We start from the raw sequence: 26,170 nt of genomic DNA on the forward strand, positions 1-26,170 counted from the left end.
GTCGGAATATGTAATCATCAATCATTATCAGTCGAGGGTCCGCAGCCCTCCAATATGAAACACTGTTCACTCGCGCATTCGCTTCGCAATGTCGACATCAGTGTCCTCGCCCACAAATGTCCATTCTTCAATGTCGGCCACATCGTCATCGGCCTCTTGTTCCGCAATGGTCTTGGCTGCAGGAGTCGGCGAGAATGGCGTCGACGAAACAATCGAGCGCTGGCGGACCAGATCCTTCGCGTACTCGAGATCACGGTAGATGGCCTGGATCGCAGTGTCCACCCCATCTTCCTGTTCTCACATTAGCATAACCACGCAGTACTTGTCTCTTCAGGGAACTTACGCTTCGAATCTGCTTGCCCAATTCACGTGCCTTCACAATCATGCGCTCGCTGTGGGTGGCCTCCCACAAGGCTCTCGAGAACACGCTCACATTCAGCCTCTTCATGCAGATACCCACTCCCAGGTCTTCGACTCGGGTGCCGAAGAAAAATTGATCGCCGAAGAATGGCTTGATGATGGTAGGCACGCCAGCACGCAAGCTAGCCCCGGTGGTTCCCGCCCCGCCGTGATGCGCGGCGGCATCGATTTGTGAGAAGAGCCAGTCGTGAGGCGCAGCCTGGATTTGGAAAATCTCCGGTGGCAGGGGAATCTCTGCTTTGGCACTCGAAGGATCGCCCAGTCGATCAGACCATCCTTTGGACAAGATACAACGCACGTCCGCCTTCTGAACCGCTTCAACGACAGTCCGAGTGAGAGCCGATGGATCCGAGACAACGATTGAGCCGAACCCAATATATACTATCTTCTTGCCATCGTCGCGAGCACGGCGAATGAATCCCATCAAGTCTGCTGGCGGAGTCCAGTCTGTTCCCTCATTCAAGAACCAGTACCCAGTGATACGGATCCAGTCTGGATAGTCCAAGGGTGGAGGTACCACAGTCGGGGAGTAATTGTAGAGGAATGGCACCTTGTTCGGTTGCATCTTGTCTAGTCCAGTCGCTTTGAGACCTAATTCGTTCTTTCTCCATCGGTTCACCTGCCCTGCGATCGCCTTCCAGAAGACATTGTCAAACATCACATACGTTATGTAGTTGTAGGCTCCGCCCATTTTGTACTCTGGAACGGCAAACGCGTGTGGATACGCTCGTGTCCGGGTCCAGGGCATCGTAAAGGCACGGAAGTATGGAATCCGAAGGGCCTCAGCGATATGGATGCCAGCCATCGCGCTCGGCGACTCAATGAGCAGGTCACTGTCCTGGCAGGCCTTCCAGGCAGAAGACAATAGATCGTCAATCCAACCCCGGAACTTCATTGAAGCCTCCTTGAGGAAAGAATATGTGAACATTCCATTCTCCACGCAGATCCGCATCAATTCCGCGGGGTCGCCCTCCACAGGGGCAAACTCGATGCCGTGCTTTCTCACCCAGGGCCCAAACTCTGCATGAGTTGCGATCCTAGGCCGGTGACCTTCAGCAAGGAGGCCCTTGCACAAGGCAATGTATGGCTGGACATCACCACGTGAACCGATCGTCAGACAAGTGATTCTTAGGGACTCGGTGGGTTTGAAGTTGATGATAGAGGCGCGTGGGTCATCAAAGATTGGATGAAGTTCAGAGGACTCCACGAGCGCGGAGCGGGAGCTTTGCAACACAGACGCATCCAGTCTTGCTTCTTGAAGCATACGGTGCTCTGCCTTTGCTGCTTCCGACTCAACCTTCTCGTCTTCTTCCCCGAGCAGCCCAGACTCCGCCAGAAATCTCACCGTCTCAAGACCCTGATGCAGTGTTACGGCGCAATCATCCCGGATATCGGAGGCACTGAACTCGAAAAACAGCTCTTCATGGCCCCGAATCACGACCACGAGGCCATGGTAGCCAAATCGGAACCCTTTCTCCTTATCAACATTTTCAATGTCCTTCAAAGGAAGAATCATCTTAGTGCGAGTCCCCGGCAGAAGACTGCGAAAGCACAGCTTCTTCTGGCTAATATAGATCTTGCCGTAGAGTGGCAGCACTCGATGTAGATATGCAAAGTAGGTCGCTTGGAGCTTTTCGGTGGGGGGTAGCGCAAAGTGCGCCCGAAACCGGTCACCATCCTTGCATCCTCCCTCCTTGTCTTCAGGATCAACGGCTTGATCGTCGGCAAGTATCCCCTCGGCTTCTCCGTAATGCTTCCGGCCACCAGCCCACATCCCGGACACCTTCTCTATGTAGCCCATGGATTCACTTGCAAGGATGTTGCTCATCTGCTTCGATCGTGTTTTCAGATATTCCGCAAACCCTGCAGCGCGCTGCAGAGGATATGTTCCCGCACGTACGATGTCATTCAGAGCGTGCGCCGAGGGCTGTACTCGGGAAGAGCCTTGAGTCTCCTGGTCAAAGTCACTCTGAGTATACTGAATTTCTTGCTCTCTGGTAATTACAGGCCCCGCAGTATCATTGCCGTAGGCATGCATCGATCGAGTTGTCTCGTCAGAATATCGCCGTGGGGTTCGGCTAGTTGCGGAAGGACCTCTTCGTAAGCTTTGAATTGTAGGAGAGTGGAAGACGTCGCTTCTGTTCAGGATCTGACTGGCCGATTCTGTTGTGTCTGTCATTGACTGCAAGAGGGCAGAAGACTCGGTGGTGTGCTCCAGGGCATGACCAAACGACGTCGATGAGTCCTGCTGTCTCGTCGAAGGAGACATAGTCATTGGATCATTGCCAAATACAACCTGACCCGTGCTTGCACTTCTCCGTCGCTGCATGCTAGCATTCGCAACACCTCGAGCTTGACTTGTACCACTGGTGATTGACCACCTATTTTGCGCCACCCGGGAGCGACGGGAGCGAGTCAAATGATTGGGTTGAGGTGATAGAGCCTGCTGTGACCGTTTCATCGGGGAATTATCAACAAGACCTTTCAGATAGTTGAAAGCATCTTGGCCGGAATCGAAAAAGGTGAAATAGTACTGCGTGACTCAAGTCAGTGAGTGCTATCTCAGCATTGGAGTCAATGGAAGTACCTCGTCAATCGCATATGTTTCCTCACTCTCGACAATACGGATTTTGAAGGTCTCGGCAAAGTCGACCATCGGACTTTCCTCTATGTCTATAATGCTCTCAATCGGAAAGGAGATCTTCACACTGTCGCCTTCATTATGAGTCCGGAAGATGACCTTTTGTAGAGCCTTGACCCATTCCTTGGCACTCGCGGAGCTGTCTGCTCTGAAGTAGTAGGTTCGCTGATCGGTCGTGACCTGGAAATCCCTCGTCTCTCGGCTCTTGTCCTTTGCTTCTGCCAAGGATGCAGAGATCCCATAGCGGAGATCGACGTGGCCGCTGGGAAAGTACAGATTCGAGGGGTCTGCATAGTATGATAGCACGTCGCCTTTCAACGAGAACCAGTAGCGATTGTATTTAGGGTTCTTACGACCCCGTTTGTAGAGAAATCCGGATTTGATAGCCGCGGTCGATTTCTTGGGTAAGTAGGCATAGAAGCAGATGTGGCCTTCCGTGACATACATGTATCCCTGAAGCAGCATACTCTGTAAGAGCGAGCACGCATACTCGACAACCACTTTCTCCGGGGCCTCGAACCCAAACATCTCTTTGAGTCGAATGGAGAGGGAGGCCCCCGACGACCGCTTGTGCTCTTTGTCACTCTCTTCGTCCGTTCGCTCCGAGGAGCTTTCGGAGGACTCTTTCGCGTCCAAAGCGGCTTGTGCTTCGACCATGCGACTGAGAACAGGGGCCGCCCGCGGCGTAGCACTGCGTGGTCGTCTGGGGGTCGAGGCCCGAGACATCTCATCATCCGTGGGAGGTTCTGAGTGTATAGTGGGCTCTCGCTCTTTGCCTCGCTTGGCTGTTGACATGAATGATCGCAGAAGCTTATTCTCAGACAAGACCCTCTGGTGACGACGCCCTCTATCTTGCGTTGGGCCTGTGGGTTTGGGAGACCGGCGACTACCGGCCCCGACCTTGTTGGGCGACGCCGAAGTTGATGTGACGTCTTCATGCTCCTTTGGGGTGCGGTCTTCATTCTCCCCATCGCTGTCGCTTGATTCGTCGAATCGTGCATGGAAGTCCGATCTGGAGCCGACGGCGGCGATCATGGAGAATATGGATTGTTGCATGTACTGCATGTGACCGTCGCGAGCTGTGACGCCAGCTGGGGGCGCAGAGAAGTCGGCCTGAGCATCGTGGTCGTCTTTGAGTCGTTCCGGGAAAGCACCGGCAAAGATGCGGCTGGAAGAGATCGACTGCTTGCTTGCGCTGAGCCTTCGGTCCACTCGCCGTTTGGTATCGTCGATAAAGGGTCGCATGGTTGTGAGGGCTGAAAGGAAGTGTGGGAGAAAACGAGTGGACTCTGAGATGAACAGTCAGAGAGAATATGAGCTTGATGCAGACGCTGACAATATTTGTGCGGATGATGGTGATGAGGAACGTGATCGGGCCTTCAGGATCAAAGGAGTCAGTAGGTTCGAGTCACGTTAGAAGGTCAAGGGAGTGCACAGCTATCTTGAAGCATGTGACCCGTTATGTGAAAGGAGTAGAGCTAACGATCACACAGAGCGAAAAGCTTCGCCTTTCGATGGTGAACAAAAAACAGGTGTATGAGTAAAAAGTCAAAGTGAACGCACCGGACGTGTGCTAGAAACACTGTCTGATAAGGCACTTGACAGATAACTATGGAGGAAGTGCCGGAATCAACAAGACTGGTCAAGCCGTCAAGGCAGCAGAGACGGATGTTGATAAATCATGGTTATAAGGAGAGACTAGGATGTTGGGGAGATTGTGGGAAGGGGGGAGCTTCTGGAATGTAAGGATAAAGAGTGAAAGAAGAAATAGGCGGTCGAGCAGGAACAGCCGCAGTAGCAGATTGACTTGTGTGATGCAAAGAAGCAAGCAAGCAATAGATAAGTCAACTACGGAGTAGTTAAGGTAGTTAGTAGTACTCAGCTGTAACTGGGGGGGGGTCCGGGGGTCGGAGAAGACTCCACTGGCGTCATGTCCTGGCTCCAGTTTCACTGTATCAGCTGGTCACTGAATCTATTGTGTCCAATCACTACTTAAGCATGTGATTTCCCCGGAGTCGGGGGTCAGTCTATTCTTGCCCCCCATTGGCTTCTCTTGCCATTAGAAGCAAGTCTAGTGTTACTCAGCGGTATCTGGATGGAAATGTAAATTACCACCACATCAGCCAGCGCAAGGAGGAGGAGGACCCTGGCAAACCACTTGGACAGTTGATACAATTCAACTTGAGCACAACCTCCTATGTGGTTACTCGATCTCATGTCCCATGGTTGTCCTGGCAGCAGCCTGGCAGGCAACTTCCATCGTCTCTATGATCCACGAGGCTCCAGTACGAGGAGTTAGTGGCTAAGTTACGCCTAGCAGCCTTGTTCGAAACCCAAAGTCAGGGTTGATCGACACTAATTTGTTGTCGGCGGTGGGCCCAGAATAACCTCGTCTGAAAATGGAGTCCGGCCCTCCATACCCTATTGCAAGTTGCGACACAGGCGATTGTTGCATATATACAAGTAGACAACAATCACAGAATTATCACATGCCAAACAGATCCGCAAAATTACACCTTGTCTAATCATGCCAACTTTTCGTAGAAGAAACAAAGGATAGCACCCACACCCACACCCACACACACACACACACACAACCAATTATCGCCTCAATCAAGCCGCCTTATCCGCTTTCTTCCGCTTCTTCTCGTCTCGGCTCTTACTCGACTTCTTCTTGCTCTTCTTGTCCTCATCGGCCTCTACCGGCTCCGCTTCCTGGGACGATGTGTGCTTCTTGGACTTCTTGCGAGATACCTCGCTACTAGGCGCTCCTTCTTCCTCCGTAGGGTGTTGCTTGCGCTTCCGTTCCTCCCGCTCCTTCTCCGCCGACTTGGGGACTTTGAATGTGGGCTCTTCTTCTCCTTCGGATTCCTCGGAGCTGGACCCGATCGTCTCGGGGGGCAGCTGTCCGCTGCCGACGGGATGGAAGCGCATCTTCAGGTTCTTCGGCTGCTTGCGCGGAGGCTTGACCTGCTCCTTGACGGCCGCAAGGATATCCGCCTCCGATTCGCGAGGCAGGTCCACCAGCTCTTGGATGTGGTAGCTCGGGATGTTGCTGGCGGCCGTGCTGTAGTAGGTCTTAGTCTTTTGGTCGTAAAGCTGGAGAGTCTCTCCGCCCACGCCGGGCTGCTTGATGCTCTCCACCGGGATGCCGTATTGGACGCCCTTGTATTTCAAGACCGGCTTGCCTTGCATGATCTTGGCCAACGAGACTTCTTCGACTTTCGAGAGGGGGAGGTAGTCCGGCGCGGTGATGTGGTAAACCTGCTTGCCGCGCAGGTCGGACAGGAGCGACGAGACGTTGCTCTTCGGGGCACTCTGCTGTTTCACCGACTTGAATCCGGGGGGTGCCTTGTAGGGTTGGGAGGAGTGGGCCGAAGGCCTATGAAATCAGGGCGGTTAGTGCTAAAAGAGTATTCAAGTGGTCTCGCAAAGCCTACTTGGCAGAGGTTGCTGTGCTTTCGCTCTCGCTATCGCTTCCGCTCTCGCTGCTCGACTCGCCCGCCGAACTGGTCGCAGACTCAGCTGAAGATGAGTCCATCGAAACATCCTCGTCGGAGACGGGGGCTCTCTCTTCTGACTTAAATGCCATGGTGCCTCTCGAGGATATCTGTGGTATGCGAGTGCTGAAAGTTGAAGTGGCCGCCGCTACGTACGAAGCGGGAACGCCAAGCAGTTATGCGCTACCCTGTGACCACTGTTGCAGATCGAATTGAAGCGAGCAGAAGAAAAAGTGCGTAAGAGATGAGAGTGCGTTCGGAATTAGCGCAATCACACAGGTGAGACAAAATGCACGAGGCTTGAGTCTCTGCAAGTTGCGTTGCGAGGAACCCGATCCGGACTTTTTGGACGATAACCTTTTTTTCTGCTCCGCGAAGCACGGACCACCCGAGAAAGTCCGCGGCCTCAAATATGAACCTTTTTTTGGTGGTCCCGCCGCAGACCCCTCGCTCTTGCGCATTGCAGCGGTGATTCTGCGTGCTTTCAATTGCTCATTCGAGAACTATGAAGAGAAAAGCGGAGAAGTCGCAAGCAGCTGGTATTTCCCCCGACTTTTCCCTGTGATTGAATGGTTGCGCGGGTGTGGATTGTTACGTTACTGACTTGATTTCTGGTAGCTCCGGTCAGCGCCTTCGCGGCCCGCAAAGCTCGTCAGCAGCAAGCGCAAAGTGTAGCAGCAGCAGTCGAAAAGCCAGTCGCTACTGAGTCGGTCAGCGAGCCTCCTTCGAAGAAAGCCCGACACTCCCCGGAAGAAGCGACCGCAGCCGAGCAGGAACGTACCCAGCCGAGGCGAGCTACGAGACGAAAGGATGCTGGTCCGGTCGAGAAACCGGCAGAAGAGGCGCGCAGGGTGACACGCTCGCAGAAAGACGCACGGCGACCGGCTCAGGAACAATCCCAACCCAGCGAGGATCAACCCTCATCAGACATCGAGTCGGAGGTAGAAGTTGCCGCCGTCGAGGAAGCCAATGGTGTCGGGCTTGCGCCGCTGCAGGGAGATGGTGACGAGTAAGACCTCCCTCGCAAGCTTCCTGAACCTACACTGATATCTATAGATTCGAGTCGCCCGCCGACACCCCTGTGCAATTGCAAGAATTTCCGCTGTCGAAGACCCGCTTGAATAAGAACAATGTGGTGTACAGCGACGAGCATAGGCTCTGCGTCCGGATCAAAGAGAAGATGGTACGACCTTACGATTCTTTATTATATATCGCCATACTTACAAAGCTTAGAGTCTTGTCTTCATCGGTCACTACGATCTCTGGGTTAAGCGTGGTGTGGTTAGCCTGATGGGTGCAAAGCTGCACCCCTCCTCTCGAGTCTACAGGGTCTACGCCCCCTCGACGCATTCCTTGCCGGTGATCAAATGCGTATCTGGAGTGGACGGGGCGGCCGAAATCGAAGTCATGTCATGCCACAGCGGCATCTACCGTCTCAGGCACCTGTCGCCTTTGTACGAACGAGTCTGGAACAGCAAAAACACTGCGGCCGACAAGATCACATTGAAGAACGTGTCGCCCTCGACCAAGCGCACGTTCTCAGTGGTGAGTTCGATCCCTTCATCTGTCTGATCCACGACTGATCCTCCTCCAGCTGTACACCTCTGCCGATGATGCCTTGAAGAGACATCTCCGACCCCTGCACCTCGAGAAGCAGTGGAGCTCGGCCATCAAGTCCCTGTCTCAGCGCGGTGGACGACTCCGAACCCTGATCTGTGGTCCCAAGGCCTCGGGAAAGTCCACTTTCAGCCGCTACCTACTAAACCACCTTCTCAGTCCTGCTCCGCAAACCGAGTCAAGTTACCGCAACACCGACGGCGTCGCCTTCCTCGACCTCGACCCCGGCCAGCCTGAATTCTCTCCCATGGGACAGGTGTACCTTGCCCATCTTCGCTCCCCAGTCTTTGGCCCTCCATTCTCTCACCCATCGTTGGACGATTCCCGCAACGGCACCATAATTCGAGCTCATCACATCGGCGCAAGCTCCCCCAAGGAAGATCCCGACCACTACGTCTTAGCGGCTAAGGATCTCATGGATCGCTACCGCTCTTTGCTGGCGAGCTACCCCCAGTGCCCTCTGATCATCAACTACCCCGGGTGGATTTTCGGCCTCGGACTCGAGGTGGCCACCTACCTCGTGAGCTCCCTGGGTCTTTCAGACGTGGTCTACATGAGCGAAAAGGGGCCCGCCGAGGTGATCGAGCCTCTGGGCCAGGCCGCCGCACAGGCCAAAGTGCCTCTGACGATCCTCCCATCGCAACCCACCGATTTTGTGAGCCGGTCCAGCGCGCAGCTCCGGTCCATGCAAATGCAGTCCTACTTTCACAGGACCCAGCCCAGCGACATGGAGAACCCGCTGTGGCTCGAGCAGCCGCTCTCGCACATGCAGCCCTTCCAGGTCCACTACTCCGGCCCCAACCAGGACATCCAGGGGGTCATGGTCATGGGCTCGCAGATCCATCCCGACCTCCTCTCTGAAGTTTTGGATGGAAGCCTCGTCGCCGTCGTCGCCGTGGAATCTCCCAACGCGCTTCTCGGCGGCAACTCTACCCCAGAATTCACCACCACCACCAACACTTCAGTTCTTCCCGCCGACGCCAGCGACGCCGCCTCGGACATCAGCATGGCCGACGACGACAACAACAACAAACGCCCCTCCAACAACCTAAACCCCGCCCCTCCAGCAACCCTCACCACTAACATCACCTTCACCGCCCACGAATCCCTCCCCTACCTCTTCGCCGGCTCCGGCAGCTCCAACCCGCTCGACCCGCGCAAATCTCACAGCCTGGGACTCGCCCTCGTCCGCTCGATCGACCCGGCCGCCCACACCATCGACCTCGTCACCCCGATTCCCAGCTCGCAGATCGAGCAGGCCCGCCAACAGGGCCACTCGCTGGTCCTCGTGCGCGGCCTCCTGGACAACCCCAACTGGGCGATCAGCGAGGAGTACTACGCGGCGCGCTCGGCGCAAAAACGCCACCGGGACGCGCTCGAGAAGCTCGCCAAGCGGAACGGCGGCAAGGCCGTCAACGACAAAGACGCCGCCGCGGAGGCGCGCAGCCAGCAGCGGGTGGCGGAGTTGCTCAAGGATCGCGTCCGCCGGGCGAGCACCAACGTGCCCTGGATGACGGTGATCGAGGATCCGCGGAGTCGGCAGGCGGAGGGCGGCGCAGCGGGCACGCCGCGGGAGAAGGGACTGTGGAAGTTGCGGAAGAAGGCGTATGCGGGGAGTGGGAGTGAGGGGGAGGGGGAGTGGTAGGGAGGATAGTAGCTGTTGTCTAGATATGGGAATTCCTGGCTCTGGCGATCTTTCTGCGAGATGTATATATAGATGGATTCTTGGATTGGTGTTGACACAGATGAAAAAGGTGGTACGTTGGGTTTTGACTTGAGTGTATAGATCAATTGTTCGAACGGATTGGTATATATCTAACATCACCTAACAAACTTCTGATGTCAGTGCTTGCTATCCAGATTGGAGACAATGCTAATACACAGTCAATCTGGTACCTATGTAATCTCAACCTCAGCGCATCTTGGTCGTCAATATGGCACGGACCCAAGACGGGGGGGTTGGGTACCTATCCTTTAGGCAAACGGTGAATCGATAAAAGTAAGCTGAAGGAACCACTGAGTGTGAAATGGATGATGGATGCAACAAAAGGGTAAGAAAAAAAAAATGAAAGTAAGATGGAGGGAAGGCTCTCCCATGCACATGACCCCAGCCCAACCAGCCCAAAGACTCGGTCACGCCCACAAAGCCCCCAAGGGCCTCAGAAGCCTCAGCAATGCTCGTAAGCAAACCCACCGCCCGCCGCACCTTGTAAACTGGTGCATATTCGTATAGATTCCCTGGCCCGTCACTCTTATGGAATACTAGGATATGTCGACACTATGATATAGTGAAATGCTCACCGATAGCAACGCATCAAGCCCTATACTAGACATGCCATAGCTCCTCCACATTATCTACCTAATTCCCACGGCCCTTCTTTTACCAGCCCAAAGAGTCTGCTCTGCGAAGAGCATCGAACTACTCATACACACCTTCTTGATCGATAGATAACCCCCCGCAATCAGGGTGCTCCACAGACACCGATCACATGGGATCATCGAGACAACATGGACTAAGTACTGTACTACATGGACTGTTGCTAACGATGTAAGAGTAATTACAGTCGTCGGCTAGATATCTAATCGGTCATGACTCAGGTACGACGCCAATGCGCGCCCTGCGCCTGTCAGATTGGAGCTTATCTCGGACATTTTGATAACTGTCAAATGGATACAGACAGAAAGGTGCATTAAACTCCGAGCATTGCGGGTCCTCCAGCCACACCGCCATCTCTGGTCGCTACGCATCGATCCATAGTTAGACATATGGACTCGATGGAATTGATAAGCAAACACACAGAAGTTTTACTTCGATCTGATAGTACAGTCGTGATTAAGTCCCATAATACCCCTTAGAACCATAACCATAAGTTACATACATGCATGCATGCCAAATGTCTCACAAGTGCATCCTTCGTTGCCTCGTACTGACATTCAATCATGGATTCATGAACCACATAATCCCCTCCTCTCGAAATTAGTATCATAATAAGACAATCCCCACCACGATGGCGCAGGAAGAAGTGAAGCAAAAAGAGGCCGCTTGTCTAAGGACATGCTGAAAACTAACTGAAGCAAACCCGGGAATGTGCTCAAACTCCATCTCAATCTTAAAGGCGCCGTAGTCTATGTGGAATCCCGTGATAAGTCCGCAAACGAAAAGGGAAAAGAAAAAAAAAAGATCCGAACACCGTAAAAATCAATCAAAGTGTCCGAAATGAGGATCACGTGGTATAGCAAAGCGTGGTAGCTAGTGTGATAAAACATCACGGGGATTGATATGTTGTGGATCGGTTGATTGTAAATTGTGGATCCACTTGTTGAAAAAAAGTGAGCCATGATAACTCAAGCGACAACAGGTCGGCGAGGGGTGATGGGAATAGGCTTTGGTCCGGCGGCCGAAGACAGGTTCAAAGTCGACATTCCCAGATCGGTATCATCATCGAATTGCTGGGAGGCTTTGCGCCGAGACTTTTCCTTCCCACCTGCCATAGAGGTAGACTGCCGTCTCGCTGCAGCAATACCTTCCTCTTCGCGGATAGTGCTGATGATTTGCTCTTCCGAGACCGGGTATGTGCCGAACTGGTGGCCAAGCTGTTGGAGAAGAGCTACAAAGTGCGCGTGGATTTCCGCAAAAATGTACTGGTTACCCGTGATCTCCGATAGGTTCCTTGCACGAACGGGCCCAGGCCGGCGGAGTTGACCGGCCGGATCCAGTGCACGTCCAGTGAGGAATGAAGAAACAGGGGTGTATGGTTTATTTCCGTCCCTGTCAGGGCGCTTGTTCTGCTCCTCCCGGCGTTTCTCTTCCTCCTGGAACTTCTCTGCTGAGTTTGCCATTCCAGCGGCAATGCGCCCGAAGGTTCGCCAAATGACGGGGGAGGCCCGGAATGCCCTACCCCCATCTCTGCCCGCCAAGGCGAGGAAGGCGTAGCTGCGTCGTTTCCCACGGGCCATTGGATCGGGAAGACGAAAGACGAACGCGATGGTATAGCCGGCGATTCCGTCCCCGAAACTCAAGGGTCCGGAAGATAGTCCGCGTGGTAAGAGCTCACAACTCAGGGTCCGGATCGACGAGCGACGAAGGATGGCGTAATCGGTAGGATTTGGAGGTCCACGCAGGGACAGGTAGGTGAGAATGTGTGAGTGGCAAGAAGCATCTGACGTAACAGAGGACGAATGGAGAGACTCCGGATAGGATTGATGGACGTGCGGGTCGCCATCTTCATGATCAGCTGAACTATTGCCACAGGTGTAGACGACCTGCCGGGAGCGCAGGACCGGACTACCGTTCCGACCCTTGCCATCACTCTTGGGTGCCCCCGGTGCCCCAGGTGGTAGCTGCTTGCTTACATTCTCTGGTAGCGTCAAACTGCAACTGGCACAGGTGTCCCCCTCCGCGCCTCCCAGATGGCTCGAAGGTTGCTGGCTCTCGGCGGGTGGGGTCTTGGTCTTCAAAAAATACGGGTGGTCTTCCATCCGAGGCGACCGGTCGCCGGTTTCCGGGCTCCTTTCAGATAGTTTAGCGGATGAAGGGGGCTTGCTGTTTGTCTGACTTTGCATGCCATGGGAGGAAGCGGTGTCGTGAGAGGTGGCAGGGGTATCAGTGGGAGAATAGTCGGAAGGCTCGGGATAGCATTGTTGGCAGGCGAAAGGAAGAACCTGCGAGCAAATGATCGAGGTTGGACCATGCACCTCGCAGAAATGCGTCAAAGAAAGCTAGAGGCGCGTCGGTCAGTCCACTGGCGCGCTAGATTTGAGGCTGAAGGGCGGGGTGGAACAGGAGCAGAGTCAAAAGAAAAATCCCCTTGCCATGTCGCACGCATGTCTCAGACATCATTGCGTCCAGTCGCGGGCGAGATAATGCAGGAGACAATGCGATTGCATGCGCTTTAGAAATCCGATTGATCGTAACACATCCCAGGCACACATTCTCACGGGTAGAACCAAACCAGATTGCGACGAAGGAGGGAGAGACCGGGGCGCCACTTACTATGAAATCCATGTCTGCGAAAGCTTAAGGTCTAGCGAAACCCAACAACCACACTAGACCATTGTTGCAATACATGCTTTCCAGGTTGCAATGTAGGTGACGACAGTGGTGGTTATCTCAGACAATGACGCAAATCGACCACCACAGAGAAGAGAGGGAGAAGGAGGAATTGGAGATGGGTGTGTGGGAGGGAGAAATTCTGGGTGAGGCTGGCCCAGAACCAGAGAGTGGGAAAATTGGAATCAGTAAGCAACAAGCAAGCAATGGTCAGTCAGTGCATCTGCAACTGCAAAGACCAGCTTGCAGGGACAAAAGCAAAGACACGGAGGAGAATTAAGAAAAGGAAGAGAGGGGAGAGAAAGTAAAGAAAAGTGGAAATTGGGGATGCGGCGGAATAAGAGCGAGACAGAGCGCGAGACATAGACCGAGCGGAAACAAGGTAGGTAGAATAGTAATCACAGGCACATTTTGGTTTTGGTTTAGTTTGGGTTTAATTTTCCTGATATTGTTTAGTGAGCCTCTGATAATAATCGGGAAAAGAAAGGGAAGGGGGAGGGGGATAGTGGAAGGAGGAGCCTGGACGGAGAGAGGGAGGGACCAGGGCCGGAAGTGGAGTGGAGTGCATCGGCAGCAGAAGTACTCAAGTGAACTTCACACTAAATGGGCTGGTCTGGCCTGTGCCGGCTTGGGTGTTGGTTTGGTAACAACTGGGTAACAACTGAGTAATAACACAGTCAACTGTAACGTAACCATACCCACTTTGAAGGCTGAAACCACCAATGAAGGTTTTCACTCAGCCAGATTACCAAGCACAAGTATTGAGTTGTATACATAGTGGCCAAAAATCATAGTGCTTCCATACTTCCATACTTCCATACTTCCATACTTCCACACTTCCACACTTCCACCAGTTCATCGTTCCATGTTTTGTGGGAAAGTTTCCCTCACTACAAAGTACTCACTCATACGTACATACGTAGCAGCAACAGAGTCCCGCTGGATATACCCCGTATAGATGATTAAAATAGACTAAGTTACCTCAGGCTTTCTTTTCTCCCCCCTTTCCTTCGATGAATGGTCACCTAAAAGAAGCCCGAGACTACTAGTCGCCCTTCAGCCCGTCAGCCGGATGGAGCCCGACAGAAAACGGTTTCGGCCTAAGGCGATTTAGCAGGGAAAAAGCCACTTGGAAAACCAGAACAAGCATTCATCGCTGATGTTGCTGACAGTCTGACTCGGGACGAGAGCATGGAACGTAGTACTCTACTCGTCATCTATCTCGTTTTTCCCTTCCTCCATCACGACCATATCCGATAACTGTGCCGATCCTCGAACCATAGTGTCTGCCGGCTGTAAGGAAGAAACAGCGCCTGACACTGTAGCCTGTAGTTTAGTTAGGTAAATTCAAAGTGGTTACTAAGGCAGCGAGCGACCTCGGAGAAAATAATGGCACTCAGTAACTACCTAGTAATAACCAGAACTCCCCATTCGGAACCCTTTGACGGTACTTTCCAAACGCCCGAAGGACCCTAACAAACTTCCGTACCCAATTTGACGGGACGGCCTCTGGCCGCTAATCTGCTTCGTTTTACGCAATCGAAGCTCGATGGAACGGCAGATGGAAGAAGTCAAATTGGTTCCCACCGAAGATGCTCTACTTCTAGCCCAGTCGACTCGCCCACACACACATACTGTACGCAGCACATACTGTACACGCACATACCACAACAACGAACACACAACACAGACAACACATACACTCTCGCTCTCGCGCTCGACATACTCACATAAGCCTACCTTGATGAACGCCCATTGTTCTGCGGAATCTCCGGTCAGCCTGGGCTCCCCTTCTCCAACACTCCGTAGATATGTTCCCAGATAGGCTGTAGGTTCCGATCAGCCAAGTAGTATCGGCAAGGATCCCCTTCAATTAACTGGAATGCGCCGAATAGGTATTTCTCACTCTCACTCTCACTCTCTTATTTTCTCTCTCTCTTTGTTGATCATTGCTCGACCATATTTCACTGCTGGCTGCTTCTTTTTTCCACGGCCCTCCTCCGTTCTCGGTTCCCCCTCTCTCCACTCCTCCTCATCTGTTCCCCCTCATCTCTTTCGTATTCACCGTTACTTTGTTTTGTTTCGTCAATTTTTTGTTTTGTTTTGTTTTGGTCGTCATACTTGACTGCAGTATTTTCTTTTTCTTCTTCCTCATCTGCAATCCTCCAGCTGGGCAGCAAAGCAAAAAAACAAAAAAAAACAAAAAGAAATGTCATGCAGGAGCCGAGTAGGAAATCACAAGCTAGATCAAATGCCAGTTGACTGACCACTGTGAAAGAAAGCACCCCCGGCAGCGAGATCGATCACACTCACACTCACAGAGCAGCATACTCCGTTCCATACGTACTCATTCTTGTACTTCCGTACATAATACACATCAAATAATTGCCGCCCCATGTCCGAGATAGCCGATAGCGCAAACCAGGGTTTGGTATACTTTTACTTTTTTACCTCCCTGGATCCCTGCGGGCAGCGGCAGAGGAAGGGAAGTATGGAGTGAAACTACGGAGTACAGTAGTATGAGTAGCTGGTAAGTCTGTACCAAAAAAGAAAAAGAGTAAGCTGAGTGGGCGGGGTGAGTTCCTCTCTGGTAGAAGTTCCCCATTCTCCGTCGTCGTCGTCGTCGTCGTCGCCGCATCACAATTCTCGATCTTGACGCGCATACACATACTCTAAGCCTTATCCCCTCATTGATGGACCGCCGAAAAAAAGAGGGCCCTGGACGGAATGGGATTATCCAGACGGGCCATGAATCGGGGATTGGCATGACTATCGCCGCCACCTTGCCAGCATCGGCATCATCATCATCATCATCATCACCACATGAGTAATGTAGGGCCGTAGGAACGGGAGTACAACTCCCTTGGAATCAATCAATATTGGATGAATTCTTCTGTTCTCCCGTGCGGGTTCAGCCACCACTGGACCTTAAACCCAACTCAGTAAGAGTCGAAATGCGAGAGGACTTCCTGCCTGTCACATGCCCGCCCAAGGACGATCAAATAGTCAGGTATAGGGTATATCAACGGAAAAAGAAAAGCGAGGGCAACCAAAAAAAAAAGGAGGCAAAGGAAAAAAGGTCAACGGTCGGATAAATGGCCAGCTTCAGACCCGACGAAACAGGCGGTGTTGGTTGGGTGCTTCGTTCCGCGGGCTGTAGGAAGATTGATTTCATTGCGTCGCAATAATGAGATGATCCAAGCCCTGACTTCTTGTAACTGATCGTCATGGGCTTGCGACGCGGAGGAGATCTCGTCTGGAGTACTCCGTAGATACGGTGGGAGTTGGTATACTGAGTACAAGACTTTTGGAGATGAGCAACGCAATCCTTCCCCGCTACCGCCTGGGCTTTACTTCTTGCCTTGAAGTTTAAACCCGAAGCAATCTAGAACTTTATGACTGTGTAAAGAAAGGACTTGGCCTTTCGCTTGTCTCGCTCTATCCTCTTAACTTCTCCTCTCTTCCTTCTCTTCCCGAAATGAGCAATGTATGTAGTCAGATAGTCCGAGGTACGGAGCAGTAGTCAGATGTATCCATGCTCGAGTCAGACAACAAAGGATGGGTGGAATGTTACCTACGGAGTAGAACCCCTCGAGTCGCTTCAATCCAATTCCTTACGCTCCGATTTGCTCGCGGTCGGGTTGAGGATTGGCCCAACCCGGGATGGATTCCAATCCTGCGAAAAAATGGCAGCGGAACTGGAACTGGAAAGAACCCTGAACCCTCATCGGCTCACGGCATCGAACTACGGTACTATCTACATAGTAGATTACTATCTAGTAGTTACTAGATAGGAGAATACATGCACTCCCTCACTGCCATTGCCCTCTCTCGAACATTGCTGTGCATTCAACTCAAAAACCCCCTCCTAGCCACGCGGATGTGTTCTTGCTTCCATTTTCTGCATGCGGAGTGCAGCACCTACATCCATAGTACATATGGCTGTTACTGTAGCGGTTACTGCTGCTTCCGCGGTAGCTAAATTCGCATATTCGCATATTCGCATTTCCCCCCTCATGCAACGATGACAGTTTCCACGGTCTAGACGACTTAATGTAATGTATACTGCAGTTATCGGTTGTTTCTCCTTACCTGACAGCTCACGGTAACTTTGTTATCTGTTTTCTGTCCTAGCAACGAGAATGTCTCATTCATCATCATCGTCATCCCCCCGGGGAGGAGGGGCAGGGTGTCTTACTCTCGAAATTTCGACGAAATTAAGCCGACACCATACGGAGTAAGCTGAACTAGACTGGACATGGACCGGGCAGCTTCCCTGTTGACTTGTGTGGACTTTGGCTGGGGTTGGTCATCACGTCACACTGCATCATAGTCATGGTTGACAAGTTAAACGAGTTCGTTCGATGTACAGTACCTACACCTACCGTACCCAGTACATCAGTACATCATGAATGTACTGCAGACGGTTAACGTGTGTGTTTTGGGCGCCATGGATCATTCTAGCCATGGACCCTTCGTTTTTTTCTTTCTTGTTCCCTGGCTTATCGCCGGTGACCGACCGACGCACAGCCCCGACCGGTCGACTACTGCCACAGGTGGCCCCCAATTGCTGCCTGGTCTGCCCTACTCCCCCGGGGTCATCGCAGAGTCCCTGTCCGGTCGTGATAGATCGACTCTGGAAAGGAAGCGATCTATCCATCTACCTACACTATCTACGTAGTATGCCAGGGGCGACTTGACTTGGCTTGACGGGAAGCGATAGGTGTTATCAGTAGACCCCTATCTCAGGGCCTGGCTGGATAAGTCATATCATTGTACTATCATGGATGTACAGCAGTATAGCAGGGGCCGATTAAGTCCGGGCCTCCGCATCCCAGGTACTCCGTAGCTTTTCCGATAATCTCTGCTTGGACAACCGCATCGCGCTTATCGGGGGTTATCTTCAGCCTCGCCGCTGCAGTTTGTGGAATTCACTATCCTCGGATTGAGCCACAATGTGCAAGAATCGCTGGATCACACCGATGATGAGGTCGCCTTGCGATCATAGCCCATGAGGATCAGCGAGAGGAGTTCGATTCGCCTTCCATGGTACAACATCCACCCCAGCAGATTACCGCGGAAACGGATTGTTACTTTACCAGAGAAGCACCGCACGAGAAGAGGAAGGAAAGCACACGACGAGGAGACGCGGATCAGCGAAAGGAAAGCTGTGGCGGGTAAACGAAAATGCTAGGGCAACCAACCGGCAACGGCACCACCCACTGCGCAGTCCGGGCGGCGGAAGAACAAAACCACTCACAGGCAAAAAGAAGTGGGACCTTTTCAATCCGCATCTGAAATTCTTATTCAATTGAATCAATTGCGGGTCAGGTTTCTCCACCCCTCCTCCTCCTCCATCGCCTGCTCGACCATCCAGACACCAGGACCTGAACTCCACGTGGCAATCCTATCGTGTGATTGGATCGAAAGTGGATCAAGGCCTGACACCGCGCGACGGAAGGAGGAAAACGACCACGGCAGGAGGTAAACAAAAAAGGCCTCATTTGAGTCAATTCGCTCAATTCGACCACCGGCGGTTTTTGATCGGAAGTAGTCTAATTGTCTCAATCTCGATGCTTGGCCCCAAGGGCAGCAATTCCAGCCGATGATTCTCCGCTTTCTTGCATATGGGTTGCTCTCGGTTGCCCAGGTCTCTGGGTTTTAGCTTGAGACTCACTCGGTTGCTCGGAGCAGCTGAAGAGAAGATACTTGGTAGCTGGACGGCAGTGTCTACGGGAATTAGATTGATGCTGACTCTGCAAGGTCGAACTAGTTAGTTAACTAGACTACTCAGCTAAGACGACCGAGTAGGCAATTTCCACGGTTCAGGCTAGCCCTACCGAGCCTTGCGAATTCCGTCGCGATCATACCGGTTCACTGCTGCCGAAGACCTAGCAAGCAGCTAAACTTGCTAGCTGCCTGGTTCTGACTGACACTGACACTGACACTGACACTGAGCGGGAGGAAAAAGTGGACTGAGGTCGAGAGTTGGTTCCTGAATATCTTCTGCCTGTCCTGTCCTGTCCTTTCTTTCCAGTTCGACCAACCTGGCCTGTGCAGTGGTCTATGCTTTTCAATCCCGTGTAGAAGATAGATGAAAGAGCGTATCCTTTAATGTCCGTAGGCTAGGCTATTCACCAGCATGAAGTAAAGCATATACCACCCGTTTCTATAGATCCAGCGGTAGCAGCCCGCTGCTGGAATTGAAGTTAACGTTACCTAACAACTTTCCTCGTTTGGTTTCCAAACAGAAGACCTGGATTTGTCACCTACACCACTCCAACAACCGACCAGCAAATCACGCTCGAGACATTGCCATCATCAGCAGAAGTCGAGAGTGTACAGAACGGAGCAGCCCACCCCGTTCATCCAGCTCCAGCTCCAGCTCCAGCTCCAGCTGGGCCCAGTCCCGGTCCCAAGGCCCCAGTTCCGTTCCCGCCACGGCCAGTCCATCCTATTCCTCTCCCTCGAGCTCCAACAAGCAGTAGACCCCACCACCACATCCTACAAAGCATTATACAGCAATCACAAACAACAACTCGAGAACCCATCGCCACCCCTCCATGCCCATAACATACATCTAGGCACTAACGTTTTAGTTAGTTAGTGTACTGAACAGTCCCATCCTCACGTAAGCCCTAACCACCTGAATCCCCCAAGTCCCAGATCCCAAATCCCAGATCCGAAGTACGAGTACAGTACATGCATCTGAATACCAAAACTCATCAGAGGAGAATCCTCCCCCAAAAACACGAGCAGAAAACAACTAGCCTCACAACAAAGCCGAAGGAAGGAGCAGTTCAAATCCCGAGAATCGAGGAACTTACAACGTTAGAGTATGAGTAGTATATGTAATTGCCAGCAGAGGTTCATTAGACCCAGTTAGCTAGCTCTTCTCCACTGCGTAGACCGAATTCCCACCCAGTTTTGTCTTTACCCACCCTGCAATTTGAAGCTCTTTCCGACGGTCCCACCGTCTACTTCTGCCGTGGACATCCCGATCCCACTCTTCAATAGACTATGCATCATAACGAAGACATTGGGTGGGGTAGATGGAGGGTAAGGTAGGTAGGCTGGATTTAGGGAGTATGCGGGTGAAGCCTGGAGGGGCGGCGCCTGCTCATAGCTACTTACTATACTGTATGTAGCCTATAATTACGGTATCTTGATTAGGAAGGGAGAGGTGCGTCGGGGATGACCTGGTTCACTTGGGCGGGACGTCTTGGTTACCTGTATGAGAGGATATATAAGGCGTCGGATCGCGTTGGCTGGATGAATGGTTTTGGATGTTTGTTGGGATATGTTGATAGTTGTGGACTAAACAAGTACTGACTTAGCTACAGCACCGGTTTACTGCCAGGAGGTAGCATGATATATTTTAGAAACCATGGTAGTGGGCCGGAATGCATGCACTACAGATGGAACATTGCCAAAGCACTGATCACCGCGCAGTCTTATACGCCTGCTGGACAGTCCTACTGCTAGCATGTCATGAAATGTAGTAGTCAAAATATATACCCTATTCTGAAGGAAATCCACATCGAAAAGGAAACCAGAAACGGAGAAAACGTCCGAACATGAGAGCAGAAATCCCCGCATACCATAGCAAGAACCGCACCAATCCAGTGCCCAGTCACAGAGAAAAAAAAGTCATCATTGTCATCATCCTTTCCAGTCGTGGAGTAAGAGCAGGAAAGAAAAGCAAGAGATTCCCAAACCCGCACACCGTTGCCTAACCTATCCAAGCCGTCCCGAATACATACAAAAACTATGAGCACGCATCTATCCCACACGATCACCGCCTGGTGATGTAGTCCTTGTTCTCGATCGTCACACTCTTGGTCATGTGGTTGACCTTGTAGATGCCGACGAGTCGCGAGGCGAGTTCGAACTAGAACAACAGTCATTAGTATGGACCGCACGGCTAGCAGCAAGTAAACTTACCATGTTGTTTCTCAGCGAGATGACAATGAATTGGGCGTTCTTGGTTCTCTCCTTGATGTAAGAGGCCACGATCGAGACCTAATATCCTATTAGCTGAAGACTCACTGGTAGAAATCCAATAGAAGGTACTCACGTTACGGAAATCAAGAGCGGCGTCAATCTCGTCCATGACATAGAGAGGCGTGGGCTTGTAGTGATGCAGAGCAAACACCAGCGCCAAACTGGACAATGTCTTCTCTCCACCAGACAGGTTGGCGATGTTCTTCCAACTCTTCTTCGGTGGCATGACGGAGAACAGAATACCCTCGGAGAAGGGATCGAGCGAGTCGACCAACTCCAACTCGGCGTTACCTCCCATGGTGATCATCTGGTACATTTCCTTCAAGCGAAGGGAGATGACACCGAAGCCTTCCATGAATCCGTTCAAGCGGGCCGACCGGAGACCGTCAAGACGAGCCTTAGCACTATCTCGCGATGCAACAGCAGTGGCTAAATCGGCCGAGCGAGCCTCGTGTTCAGCCGCTCTGCGGCGGTACTCTTCAATGACAGCCAGGTCAACGGACGCGTTCTGAGTCTTCTCCTCGAGAACAGCAATGGTGGCTTTCAACGACTCCTTGTTCATCTCGGACAACTCATCCTTGGTGTACACCTGAAGTTCGGTCGCCTGTTGCTCCTCGCCCAGATCGCTGATGTTCTGCAGCGTCAGCTTGGACAATTTGTCCTGCCAGTAACGCCCGCGCTTTTCATTCTCCGCGAGAGCCTTCTGGTTCTCTTCAAGCTTGTTGCGCATTTCAATCTCCGTGGCTCGAGACTCGTTCAGTTCAGCGACCTTCTCATCAAGCTCAGTCTTCATGGCCTGGAGGCCTTCCTTCTTGGTTTCCAGTGCCTGTCACAAGTTAGCCAACTGCTTTGAAGCTGATACGACACCATAACTTACATCTTGGCCCTCCTCCACCTTTTGCCTCCATCCAGATGCATCACTAGCCTGGTTGGCCACATCCTCGTTCAGCTTCTCAAGCTCCTCGGCAACATGCTCCAGCTCCCTCTCCGCCTCGGCGTGGGCTTTTGAATGCTTCGTGATGAGCTTCTCATTCTTCGACTTGCCGACTTCAGCGTTCGAGATCTCCTCAGATAATAGGTTGATCTGCTCCTTGAGGCCATCGACCTTGGCCTTCTGTCCACGGAGCCGCACACCACCGACCTCCATGATCTTGTTCTGAAGAGTTTGGATTTCTTCCTCGATACCACCTTTCTGTTCGCGGAGATCTTCGATCTCTTCCTCTAAAGCGGCAATCTGCTTCTCAAGGCTTGCAGCTCGACTGGCATCCGTCTTGGACGGTTTATGCTCGGCGCTCAGCTCCTGGACGCGACGCTGAGCATCCGCAAGACTGCGATTGGCACTTTCGATTTCGATCAGGATCTTCTGGATCTTGGTCTCCACCCGCGGGATCTCATCCATTCTCTCCCGGATCGCAGCTTCCATCTGCCGTTGCTTCTCCTGGAAGTGTTGGAACTTCCTCTCCGTCTCTTCCAAATCACCCTCAAGCTTGGCCACCTGCTCACGGCTTGTGTCAGCGACTTGCTTGGACGACATGGCGCCCCGTGCGACTCGGGTGCCACCACCACTCATCGTTCCGGAGGTGTCGATGAGCTGGCCATTGAGGGTTACAACGCGCCACCGCTTCGCACCATATGCAATGCGGTTGGCCTGTTCCAGGTCCTCGGCGACTAGCGTGTTCTGCATCACACTGTAGAAAGCTGGAGCGAATTTAGGGTCCTTGGGCTTGACCAGGTCAAAGAGTCGGTGGACCTTTTCTGGAGTAGAGACCTTGGACATATCCCGGCGCGGGAGGCGATCGAGTAGGATGAAGTTGGCTCGACCAAGGTTGTTCTTCCGCAGATAATCGATGCATTGCTGACCAACTTCAACCGTGTCAACCACCATATTGTCCAGCGCAGGACACGCGGTCGAGATAGCAACGTCAAACTTCTCATCAATCATACCGAGGTTTCCAAGCCGACCGTGGAAGCCCTCGATACGACCGGACTCTTTGAGGCGCATCAAACCAGACAGAACGCTACCACGATTCTGAGTGCTTGCAAGACTAGCTCTTGCCTCCTCGGCTCTCTGTCGAGCACTGGAAACATGGGCTCGTACCTCTGGTTCTCTCTGAGCATATTTCTTGAGGTCGTGTTTCAGCTTAGCAACCTCTTCTTCAAGGGTAGTCTTCTGAGCTTTACGTTCCTCGAGATCGTTCTCCTTGGTGGCCAGCGTTTCCTCGATGGAAGAGATCTTCGACTGCGCCTCCTCGAGCAGAACAGTACCAGCATTGCTTCGCTCGCGAAGGATGTCAAGCTCACTCTGCGCCACAGCGACGGCCGAGAGCTTTTTGTTGATCTTCTCATCCCAAGGCTCCAACGACTTTTGCTTCGCAGTGATTTGATCTGAAAGTCCCTGGGTTTTGCCCTTGAGGCTCTCACGAATCTCAGCCAGCTCCTGCTCTTCAGCCTTCATCTCTTTCTCAAGCTCAGAGGTCTCATTCGTCTTCTTCTCGATATCATCAGAATGTTTCTGCACGAGGCTTTCGCATTCGGAAGCAGCCAGGCGTGTGCTTTGCATGGTCTTTTCTAGCTTCTTCTGCTTGCCGACCAAAAACTTCTTTTTCTCCTCGAACTTCACGTTCTCCTTGTCATATTTGGCCATTTCTTTGACAATCGCCTGCACCTCTTTCTCCATGTTTTCGTATTCTCGCATTCCGCGTTTGTAGGCCTTCTCAAGCTCTTTGATCCCGGACTCGTTACCCTCGTGCTTTTCGAGCTCCATGTTCAGCAGTTCCTGCATCTGTAGAATGGCTTCTTCGGTGACTCGAATGTTGTCCGCGCATTCATCAATGTAGATCTGATAGAGAGCGGACTGTTTCTCAGAAAGCTCGTTCTCGTCCCGAATATAAGCCAGGGCCTTGTCCTTCTTATCTACGAGGGCAACCTTTTCTTTCTCAACGTGCTGGACACGGTTATTTTTTTCGACGCAGACATCGTTCAGCGTCTCGAGCTCCGTAGCCGCCTCGTCGATAGGCGTCTTGTATTTCGAAGTTCCGATGATGTCCTCGAGATACTCCAAGAGTCCATCCTCGTGTTCGTTGGCAGCCTTAGGCTTCATCTGGGCGATAGACTCGACTTCACCCTGAAGAATCAAAAAGCGTTTGTGGTCTAGATCAATACCTCGATCACGGAGCAGCGTCGTCACGGCGGTGAAGCTCGTTTCCTTGGCGTTCATATAGTACTTGCTGCTGTTGTTTCTGAAAGCCTTTCGGGAGATAATAAGTTGGGAATCTGGGACTACTTCATGGGTGCCGTTGGGCAGGTCAAGGATCTCCTGGAAATGAACCTCAACTTCACAAGAGGGCAGGTTTGGGTGATTGGCCGAGTTATGGATCAAAGCCGAGATCTTGCCCTGACGCATTTTACTCGCTCGGAATCCGAAAACAAACAACAATGCATCAATGACGTTCGACTTGCCGGATCCATTGGGCCCGACAACGGAGGAAAAGGATGCATGGAAGGGGCCCACGATCTGCTTTCCGGCGTAACTCTTGAAATTCATCATGACCAGGGTAGTGATCATCAAGCGACTGGTCGGACCTGACGGCTCCTGGGAGGCCGACGGAGCGGCTGACCGGGACTTGAGCATGATGTCCATGGGCTTCTCAAGCAATGCTGTATTCGGGTTGATTGCGGGTATCTGCGGCTTTTCGTCTTCAACGGACTTCGATGGCGACTTCGACGGGGACTTGTTCACAGCCGCATCTGTAATATCGGCGAGTGGCGGAACGCTTTCTCTTTGCATTCGAGGCTGCGGCTGCGGGGATGTGGAGGGCTCTAGATTGGAGAATGAGATATGGTCCAAATTGGGCGTGGAGATGCGACTTTCGCGGGGTGAGATCGTACCCTTAGTTTTCACTGCAACGAGAGTTTCCTCAGACGGAGAGCCCGGTGCTTTCACTGTCGCAACACTCTCACCCTCTTCGTTAGGCTCCGTCAACTGCGATGTCTCCAACGGCTCTACTGCCCTTGACTTGCGTGTTCTGCGACGAGGGGCAGCTGTTGACGGATCCTCCGGTTCTCTGACGCTTGCAAGACTTTCACCCTCATCTATCAACTGCGATGACTCCGATGGTTCTACAGCCCTCGACTTGCGGACCCTGCGTGTAGTACGAGGAGCGCTCGATGCAGTGAGTTCTTCTGTTTCTCTGATGCTAGCCAGACTTTCACCCTCGTCAATCAACTGCGACGACTCCAGCGGCTCCACTGTCCTCGATTTTCTGGTCCTGCGCGTCGTGCGAGGAGCGCTCGATGTAGTGGGCTCCTCTGGCTCTCTGACGCTTGCAAAACTTTCACCCTCATCCATCAACTGCGAAGACTCCGATGGGTCGACCGTCCTCGACTTGCGTGATCTGCGCGTTGCGCGAGGAGCGCTCATTGTAGATGAAATTTCGGGCTCTTGAACGCTGGCGAGACTTTCGCCTTCATCAATCAGTTGCGACGACTCCGACGGGTCTACCGCCCTCGACTTGCGGGGTCTGCGTGTCGTGCGAGCGGCACTCGATGTGGAAGCAGGTGGTTCGGCGGTGACTTGTCTGCGTGATGATCTCTTGACTGCGCTGGGCTTCTTGGGGACCGGGGTACGTTCGCCCTCCTCTTCGTCGTCATCATCATCCCCGTGGCGGGACGGCGCGGTGGGGGTGACATTTCCAGGATCTTCCTCGTCTGATGGCGTTTCTTCTGGGACGTAACTTCTGCGAGGGGCAGCGCGCCGGGATGGTCGGCCTCTGGCAATTGACGACATTATGCTGTACTGTTGTTAGTCGCCTGTGGGTGCTGCATCAAGGCGGAATCTCAAGCGTTGTGCAGGTGCCAAAGTTGACATTTGAAAGCGCCACAGGTGGAAAGTGGGTTGTTTACATCGCCGCCTGAAGCGGAATAGTGTTATTTTTCTGC

General features: G+C 52.6%; 6 protein-coding genes across 6 annotated transcripts; 1 reads left to right on the top strand and 5 right to left on the bottom strand.

Annotated features, from left to right (window-relative positions):
* Positions 1-40: 40 nt before the first annotated feature.
* On the bottom strand, positions 41-4,411 carry atg26 (UDP-glucose:sterol glycosyltransferase). The gene is made up of 3 exons (XM_040938971.1): positions 3,008-4,411; positions 344-2,953; positions 41-291 (listed from the first exon to the last, which is right to left on the bottom strand). The coding sequence occupies exons 1-3, from the start codon at positions 4,304-4,306 to the stop codon at positions 67-69; spliced, it is 4,134 nt and encodes a 1,377-aa protein (XP_040801198.1). The 5' UTR covers positions 4,307-4,411; the 3' UTR covers positions 41-66.
* Positions 4,412-5,467: 1,056 nt separating this feature from the next.
* On the bottom strand, positions 5,468-6,871 carry BO72DRAFT_448258 (DNA-directed RNA polymerase I subunit RPA34). The gene is made up of 2 exons (XM_040944755.1): positions 6,502-6,871; positions 5,468-6,443 (listed from the first exon to the last, which is right to left on the bottom strand). The coding sequence occupies exons 1-2, from the start codon at positions 6,651-6,653 to the stop codon at positions 5,675-5,677; spliced, it is 921 nt and encodes a 306-aa protein (XP_040801199.1). The 5' UTR covers positions 6,654-6,871; the 3' UTR covers positions 5,468-5,674.
* Positions 6,872-7,066: 195 nt separating this feature from the next.
* Positions 7,067-10,015, top strand: grc3 (putative RNA processing protein Grc3; the record flags this gene model as incomplete). Its single annotated transcript, XM_040942262.1, has 5 exons — positions 7,067-7,100; positions 7,180-7,570; positions 7,618-7,744; positions 7,795-8,106; positions 8,156-10,015. The coding sequence occupies 5 exons, from the start codon at positions 7,067-7,069 to the stop codon at positions 9,821-9,823; spliced, it is 2,532 nt and encodes an 843-aa protein (XP_040801200.1). The 3' UTR covers positions 9,824-10,015.
* A 1,508-nt stretch (positions 10,016-11,523) lies between these two features.
* On the bottom strand, positions 11,524-13,015 carry BO72DRAFT_496518 (folliculin domain-containing protein; the record flags this gene model as incomplete). The annotated part of the gene is made up of 2 exons (XM_040948632.1): positions 11,524-12,897; positions 13,001-13,015. The coding sequence occupies 2 exons, from the start codon at positions 13,013-13,015 to the stop codon at positions 11,524-11,526; spliced, it is 1,389 nt and encodes a 462-aa protein (XP_040801201.1).
* A 2,112-nt stretch (positions 13,016-15,127) lies between these two features.
* Positions 15,128-15,487, bottom strand: BO72DRAFT_448261 (uncharacterized protein). The gene has a single exon (XM_040944756.1). It carries the CDS (start codon positions 15,442-15,444, stop codon positions 15,193-15,195), a length of 252 nt encoding a protein of 83 aa, XP_040801202.1. The 5' UTR covers positions 15,445-15,487; the 3' UTR covers positions 15,128-15,192.
* Positions 15,488-20,731: 5,244 nt separating this feature from the next.
* On the bottom strand, positions 20,732-26,097 carry smc4 (condensin subunit SMC4). Its single transcript, XM_040950142.1, has 5 exons — positions 25,121-26,097; positions 22,110-25,051; positions 21,306-22,058; positions 21,173-21,250; positions 20,732-21,119 (listed from the first exon to the last, which is right to left on the bottom strand). Exons 1-5 carry the CDS (start codon positions 26,016-26,018, stop codon positions 21,024-21,026), a joined length of 4,767 nt encoding a protein of 1,588 aa, XP_040801203.1. The 5' UTR covers positions 26,019-26,097; the 3' UTR covers positions 20,732-21,023.
* Between the last annotated feature and the right edge of the window lie 73 nt (positions 26,098-26,170).

Source organism: Aspergillus fijiensis (assembly GCF_003184825.1).
Source record: "Aspergillus fijiensis CBS 313.89 unplaced genomic scaffold BO72scaffold_24, whole genome shotgun sequence".
Classification (NCBI taxonomy): domain Eukaryota; kingdom Fungi; phylum Ascomycota; class Eurotiomycetes; order Eurotiales; family Aspergillaceae; genus Aspergillus; species Aspergillus fijiensis.